General features: G+C 48.0%; 1 protein-coding gene across 1 annotated transcript in view; it reads right to left on the bottom strand.

Annotated features, from left to right (window-relative positions):
* Positions 1–446: 446 nt before the first annotated feature.
* Positions 447–8483, bottom strand: part of seraf (Schwann cell-specific EGF-like repeat autocrine factor) — an 81483-nt gene continuing 73446 nt past the window's right edge. The window contains exon 5 of the mRNA XM_085987135.1: positions 447–986. Coding sequence (XP_085843261.1) covers positions 880–986 — 107 coding nt within the window. The 3' untranslated portion in view covers positions 447–879. The remainder of the gene's footprint in view (positions 987–8483) is intronic.

The following is an 8483-nucleotide window of genomic DNA, read 5'->3' as shown; positions in this document are numbered from 1 at the left end:
GCTGCCCCAACATGATGTACACAAGTCTGGATGGAGTAAACTTTAAGCAGCAGTTTACTCGTACACAATCTGCATGTTGGGGACCTCGCCCAGTGCAGCTGTCCCCAACACAAACCCTGTGGAAAATAAGCTGATTTTTGGGGGCATGTTAACACTGGGAGCAACTGCTTGCTCTTTTCCTTCCCACCTCCCCCAGGTTGGCACTTATGTTTCTAGGTTGTCTATGACCAGCCCTTTAAAAGCAGACAAAAGAAAAATAAATCTTTAAATAGGATTGCATAATATTGTAGATACAGCCATTCATAGCAAAACACTTCCCCTTATGAACATATAAACTACCAAAAGAAACAAGGCAGGCAGTGAAACAGACGTATCATTGAATTTATATAGAATTTCTAGTCAGGACAAGGTATTTATTGCAAACCTATAAAAAATTAAAATTAAAAAAGTTTCAAAATAATACTTTATTGTACTTGCATTGGGAACAACAGTCACACAGTCATACATGGACTTTTAAAACCAAGTAAAGCGATCTCCTGTATAACGATTATAGTTGGTCTGTGATCACTCTGTTTACAATTTTACAATAACACCAACATTCCATTATATTTAACAGGAATGGATCTACACACAAGATAACCATTGTATTTAAAACCCAATTAGACAAATACACATGCAACCACCCCACAGAAAAAAATAACCACATGGTGCAGCCTCTTTAGCTACTAAAAAGAATTATAAGCTTCATGCTTTATGTAATTTTTCCACTCATTTCTCAATCTTTGGCACTGTTGAGTTATTACTTTAAAAAAATCTAGTAAGTAGTTTAATCAAAGAAAAACAACAACTAAAAGGTCTCTCCAGGAAAAGATTCTTCATTCAGTTTTTTTTTTGCTTGCACTGAGAGCCAGTGTAGAATCTACGACATCGGCACACATTAGGGGCAATGCATTTCCCTCCATGCACACAAGGGACGTCACAGACCGCTGCAAACAAACAGAATGATCAGTAATAGTATCCAGAATCAATGTTTTTTATACATGGTCTATTATTGGAACAAAAATTAAAATACACCTCCCTGGAGGCAGTTCAGAGACGATTCACACGATTGATTCCTAAGATGAGGGGTTGACTTACGAGGAAAGGTTGAGCCTATACTCATTGGAGTTTAGAAGAATGAGAGGTGATCTTATTGAAACATAAAAGATACTGAGGGGCTCGACAAGGTAGATGCAGAGAGGATGTTTTCCCTCGTGGGGAAATCTAGAACTTGGGGGCACAGTCTCAGAATAAAGGGTCGCCCTTTTAGAACTGAGATGAGGAGGAATTTCTTCTCTCAGAGGGTTGTAAATCTGTGGAATTCTCTGCCCCAGAGAGCCTTGGAGGCCGGGTCATTAAATACATTAAAGGTGGGGTAGACAGATTTTTACAAGATAAGGGAGTGAAGGGTTATGGGGAGCAGGTAGGGAAGTGGCTTTGAGCCCAAGATCAACCATGATCTTATTGAATGGCGGAGCAGGCTCGAGGGGCCAGGTGGCCTATTCCTGTTCCTATTTCTTATGTTCTTTGCATGCCCTTTAATTTAACCTCATTATATGGTATTGAACTTGAAACACACCCAAGGGGCTAAATTGGATAAGGCCTGAAAATGGACACGGGGATCGCGATGTGCAATCTGCCCGCACCCGTTGAAAGTAGTGCAGGCAGCACACAAAATTCATGCTACTTGCTCATTAACATGATTGCAGTGCTGGTTGGCTCAGCGCTCAGTAGGGCTTAATATCGTGTAGAGTCTGCTCTCTGATTAAAGATCGCCTGCAGAGTGAAAGGCTGTCTGCACTTCTTAAAGGGGAGGTGCTTTGTGACAGAAGTGCCTCATAATGACTGGAGCTGCAACAATGTCTCAACAGGGCAGAGAAAGGGCACCTTGGTTCTCCAATACAGCACTGGAGGTCTTGGTGCAGGGGGTCTACAGGAGGAGACAGGTCCTCTACCCTCAGTGGGGCAGGAAGCCTTCCAGACACACTGTTCAAAGGCAGTGGGAGGAGATCGCTGAAGCCGTCAGTGCCACCAGTCTTTCCCCAGAACATGGATCCAGTGTCAGAAGAAGTTAATGACCTCACATAAGTGGTCAAGGTGAGTGAATGCATCTTCAAATACCATATCCCACCAACTGCACCACTAGCCTCACACACTGCTCAATGCACCACACCCTCAGCATTCACCTACCAACAATCTCTCGCAATCACGACTCATACCTCACAATCATAGCTTCACCTCACCCTCACACACTTACCACAGCTGCAAGCCTCATACCCACATCTCACACCTTGCACACAATGCCAACTATATCACACCATGACAGGCACATCACCCAAACACATTGCACCACACTCACTGACACTCTTTCTCTTGCAGGACAACTCGCTCACAACTGGCGCGAGCAGCAACAAACAGGCAGGGGGAAAGCACGGTTGCAGAACTTGACTCAGCTGGAGGAGACTATGCTGGAGGTCATTGGAGGGGCCATCACTGAGGCCGTGGTGAGAGGCAAGGCTAAAAGCATTGATGATGACAGTATGCTCATACTTAATCCTTCTTCTCACATCCCACTTCACCCTCATTCCACAAACTCTTCTCACTTACAAGCTGTTGATGGTGTAAGCATGCACAACTTGGTTTCCCCCCCACACCTCACCACAACCCGACCCTTGTGCCTTTCTCCTTTCAGATACCCAAGGACTGCCAGCAGCCCAGCCTGTGCAAGAAGTAGTAGAGGACGAAAGTGATGAAGAAGAACATAGGAACAGGAGTAGGCCATTTAGCCCCTCGAGCCTGTTCTGCCATTCAGTGAGATCATGGCTGATCTGTGAGCTAACTCCATATACCCGCCTTTGGCCCATATCCCTTAATACCTTTGGTTAACAAAAATCTATCAATCTCAGATTTAAAATTAACAATTGATCTAGCATCAATTACCATTTGCGGAAGAGAGTTCCAAACTTCTACCATCCTTTGTGTGCAGAAGTGTTTCCTAATTTCACTCCTGAAAGGTCTAGCTCTAATTTTTAGACTATGCCCCCTAGCCCTAGAATCCCCAACCAGCGGAAACATTTCTATCTACCCTATCTATTCCCCTTAATATTCTGAAAACCCCTTAACCTTCGAAATTCTAGGAAATACAATGCTAATTTGTGTAATCGCTCCTTGTAACTTAACCCTTGAAGAAGAGGCACCGTCACTCGATCTGACACTCCCAGGCACCAGCTCAGAAAATGGCACTGCGCGAATTTTAGAGTGTAGTATAGAGATGGGATCTGCACGTGGTAAGTCACCGGGCATGAGTGGCCTGAAGCCAGGGCAGGGGGGAAAGGGTACCTCGGATGCCAGCTCCCCGGAGGACAAGTTGCACAGGACTCAGATGAGGACTGCGATGGGGCAGCCTTCAGAAGAAGGGTGATGGGCATGCACACAGAAATGCTTGGTGCAATGGCAGGCCTGCCAGAGAACTGGCACTGTCAAGGAGCATGGAGGAGTCCGGCTCCAACATTGCATGGGACTGTGCGCGGAGCTTGGAGCCCATGATTTCCAGGATGGAAGTGATGCGCAACTCTATTAGGACACTTGTGCAGCCAGCTATGATGCTGGGTGTGATTGGTGATATCACAGCTTCCATTGCAGCACAAATGGAAGCGACCCAACATCTGAGTGCTGCAGTGGAAACTCAGACTGCTCTCAAGCAGGCTCAGCTTGCTGCCACACATGATCAGACAGCTGCCACCATGGCTGGGTTTATGAGTGTGGAAAGGGGCTTGCAAGGTCTCACAGCAGTCCAGCTATCTGTGCTCCAACAGATGGCTAGGAATGCTGAGGCACCGCCTCGGGGGGTGTGGCAGTGGCTCTGTGGAGCAGGAACCTGCGGTCCTCTCTCAGGATGACAGCATTCATACTTCCACTACTGTCACTCCGTCAATGTCATTGCAGTTGCCTGTCAGCCAGCCAGTCCAGACTGCTGCTCAGACTGCTGCCGCCCATGCCGAGGTGGTGCAGTCTACAGCCGGGCCTTCTAGGCCCAGAGCTGCTCGACGTCCTGCAAGGCCATCTACAGTCTCGTCCACTGAAAGTCAGCAGCCTTCCACCAGCCATGCTGCAGCCACTGGGGTAGCACTTCGTAGGTGCACTAGAATAGGCAAAGTAAAGCAAAAGACAGACACTAAGGGAATGCACATTAGTGATTAGTTGACTTTGTAATGTAATATTAGAATTAATCGCTTATAAATTATGTTTGGACTGTTTGTTTTGTGGTGGCTTTCATTTCAGCATTGAGGTCAAGAGGACGCTGTGATGCTCCGTGACAGAAAGATGGTAAGGTGGGGAAGTGTTGAGCAACGGGGATTTGGGGTTTCATTCAGGGGAATCGGAGTCTGATGATGTGGTCATGGACAGACCGTCCAGAACAGGGATTTGCTGCCTGCCTCCTCCCTTCCTCCTCCTCTTTCTTCTCTTCCTCCTCCTCCTCCTGAGGTGGTCGCGGAACCCGTGGTGGCAAGGGCTGCGCCCTCATGGTGGCCAAGTTGTGGAGGATGCAGCAGACCACCACAAATTGAGACATCCGTTCCGGTGAGTACTGGAGAGCCCCTCCCAAGTAGCAAGGAAGTGGAACCGTTGTTTGAGCACCTCGCTGATCTGCTTGATGAAGTTACTCATGGCAACATGGCTGTCATTATATGATTGCTGCGGAGCAGAGTCATCAGCCAGGGGTAGAGCGGATAGCCCTTCTCTCCGAGCAGACACCCTCGGGTTCGACATGGTGGCTGGAAGATTGCTGGCACAGCGGACTGGCGCAAGATGAAGGCATCATGACTGCTGCTAGGATAGTGGGCATTGACCAGCATGATGTGCTGGGCGTGGTCACACACCAACTGCACATTAAGAGAGTGGTATCCTTTGTGGTTACGGTACACCTCAGCATTGATATGCGGTGCCCGCAAAGCCACATGTGTGTGCAGTCGATGACACTCTGCATCATGGGGATGCCTGATATTCTGACAACGCCACGTGCGTGCTCCTCCTGCTTCACTCTGTTTAGTGAGAAGACAATGAAGTCCCTTCTCCTGGAGTACAGAGCCTCTGTGACCTCCTGGATGCAGCGATGGATGGCAAACTAGGAGATGTTTGCCAAGTCACCTGTTCCAGCCTGGAAGGGCCTGGTGGCAAAACAATTCAAGGTCACAGTCACCTTGAGGGCCATTAGCAGCAGCGTGGTTGCCCTGCTCTGAGGCTGCAGGTCTGGTTTCAAGAGGTGGCAGAGTCTTGTGACCACCTCCTTGGTGAAGCGGAGCCACCAAACTTAGGTGCAGGTAGGAGAAGTGCTCACTGAAGAGCCTAGGTGGGTAAGGCCTCCTTCTGAGAGCCCTCCTCCTCTCCGCCTCCTCTCTCTTAGAGCAGCTTGTCTTCTTTGCTGCCTCTGCTCCAAATAGAGCTACCATGACTGGGAGCAAGTGGGGTAGTCAGAGGCTTTCCAGTAGGAGCCAACACTTTCCCAACATCTAGCAGCACTCTCTGCACACTTTAGCAACTTCATAAATGTCTTCCAGCAAGCCAGTATTGATATAAACCCTGCAAGAGTCAGTACAAGAGAAGTCAACTTACCTGCAAGCGGGATGTATCCCTTTAAATAGCGCTGGTGGAGGGTCCCTCGCGCAGCTGTTTAGGTCAGGGCGTTGTTTGAAACAGCAACATCCAAAATGGCAGGTCGTACGTCAAATCAGTGTTGCACGCTGACTGACATCACGATCTGTCTACTCTGCATATTGCCGGCACACACACGTCCCGCCTGCGCTATCGTCCTCACCAAGATGGCGACCAGCGCAGACTGCACCAGTAGTAGGCAGAAGCGAGATGCTGCCATTTTTTCCCAAAACTCGCCTTTACTGCCAGCGCTAAGGTGCTGAATTTTGTGTCCAAATGTTTAATTATAACTAGTGTGGTTATTTACCACATTCAGAGTTGCAAGTCAAGACATGGATTTTCTGGGCTCAGATTAAAAGTAGGAAGCAAAAGTTGGAAATATCGGGGTAGAAATTGGGCCTCGTGCTGGTTTTACGGGCGTAAAATGGGCGCAACAAGGATCAATTTTGGCGACCAACGTTCTCAGCCCAAAGTACGCCTGAAACATCTGACCCGATACTGAGGCCAGTTTCTATGGGGAGTCCATGGCGGTCGCTTAAATCTGGCATTATGCCCCTTACATATAAACAGCAACAAAAATTTCAACAATCATTCTTGTAGAACCAGAAGGAGCAGGAGTGCTCACCCAATTCCACAGTATCCCCGATTGTTCCCCCAGTGCTGCTCACCCCCTCCCCAGACTTGGCTTCGAGCTGCTGCCAGCAAGGCAAAGAGCCTGACATTGATCCTCTTCAAATGGGCATCCAAATAATATTAATGTGGCTCGAGGCCAATTATCGAGCCGACCTCGGACCTCCTGATTGGAGTGCATGCTCTAAGTGTGCCGCCCATTTCAGGCCCGAAACCAAGCCTAAAGGAATTTCCACCCCATGATTATTGACTACTCTGTAACCTTATCTGCATATGTGAAATGTAAGGCTGTGAGAACTGTGTAACCAAATATCTACCAAATATCTGTGTAACCAAATATCTACCAAATATCTGTGTAACCAAATATCTACCAAATTTCTGTGTAACCAAATATCTACCAAATATCTGTATAACCAAATATCTACCAAATATCTGTGTAACCAAATATCTACCAAATATCTGTATAACCAAATATATTCCCAGGCATGTAGACTTTGCTCCAATCTTTATATATTTGAAAAATAGTTCAGGCCCAGCTGTCATTGGTCAGACACAAACACAAAAGATTTTGACCCAAGTAATAACAGATTAAAAGTAAGTCGTACAATTTAGCCAATGGCTTAAGTAAATTGTTTAGAGGAGCCCCTCTATCTTCGAGCAACATTGAGATAAATAGGTAACTTAGACCATCTTAAAAAATGTTTTATTCAACTATTGTCAACAAAAGAAAGCTAACTACTTTACAAGCATTAAAAACAATGCAAATGTTTTCGCATTCCTATTCATCATATGTACCTATTGTCTGGTCTTCCACTATTATTTTAGCATGTTACTTTTGATCATACTGTATGTAGTGTATGTAACTGTTCTACCTTTAAGAGAACTATTGTATGTAACCGTTCACCTTTAAGAGAACTATTTTAGGTGTGGCACTACTTTATCTTGGCTGCTGTATACTGTAATACCGACGGTGACCACACCGGTATATAAGTGCTGTGTCAGGATTTATTGGGCAGATTCGCCCTGACCTTCGAATAGTAAAGTCCTGTTAAAGTTACTCTTGTAGTCTGTGTATTAATTCGCCATAATACCTACAGACTTTACAGTGGCGACGAGTTCGATCTTACCCTGCGGCAACAATACTTCTGAAGCAGTTAACGAGCGTCGAGAAGAGGCACCCGCCCTCATCGTTCTGCTGAGAGAAAACTCGAGTCTGCAGAGCAAGGAAGAAGGAAGAATTCAGACACGAAGCCTTCCATCAGCAACAGGCACTGATTGTCCCTTCTGCCACGGTGGTGAGTAAGCCGATCAGCATGAGAAGCAAGTCGGCCACGGTGACTGTGAGTAAAGGGAAAATAAAAAAAATAAACGGAGGATAAGGGCGGTGAACTCGACCACGGTCGGGGGAAAGGAGCCAGACAGAAGTCGGGCCCAGAGGCGCTGAGACTGGGGCAGCGTGGAGCATGGAAGCCGCGGTACAAGCGGGCTGGGAGACGCAACGGCGTCGTGAGACAGCTAGACCGCAACCGGCGAAAAAGGCCGGGCAGCTACCGAGGCCACGAGGCGCTGCGACCGGGATCGTAAGGCGCGGGAAGATATAAAAATAAATAAATCACGGAGAACTCAGCCGCAGCCGGGGAGGAAAGCACCGGACTGCGAGAGGGCTGGGAGGCGCGATTGGAAGCCGCTGAGGGAGAGACAGAGCCCGAGCGAGCGGGAGAGACAGAGCCCGAGCGAGGGAGACTGAGCGAGATCCAGCCAGCGGCTGAAACTGTTCGCCGTCAACGGGTTGTACCCAGCGCCGGTTGCCCTGCCGAGAAAAGGGAACAACAGAGCCCGAGCGAGGGAGACTGAGCGAGATCCAGCCCAGCGGCTGAAACTGTTCGCCGTCAACGGGTTGTACCCAGCGCCGGTTGCCCTGCCGAGAAAAGGGAACAAGGAACGCACTGAAGCTGACGCGCAGGCTGCGAACCCCGAAAGCCAGCGGTCGTCGCCCGAGGGAAAAGCTTACCCCTCCCGCCAGGGGAAGAAACGCGGGAAGCCGCCAGTAGGCGGGGAAGACGACAGAAGCGGGAAACCGCCATTTTGAAAGTGGGCGGGGGAAGAAGACAAGCGCGGGAAACCGCCATTTTGAAAAAAAAAGTCAAAGAAAAATTTCGTGT

The sequence above is a fragment of the Somniosus microcephalus genome, chromosome 5, assembly GCF_052327205.1.
Source record: "Somniosus microcephalus isolate GS21.2 chromosome 5, FLI_Smic_1.0, whole genome shotgun sequence".
Taxonomy (NCBI): domain Eukaryota; kingdom Metazoa; phylum Chordata; class Chondrichthyes; order Squaliformes; family Somniosidae; genus Somniosus; species Somniosus microcephalus.
This window is presented reverse-complemented; position numbering and strand designations above follow the sequence as displayed.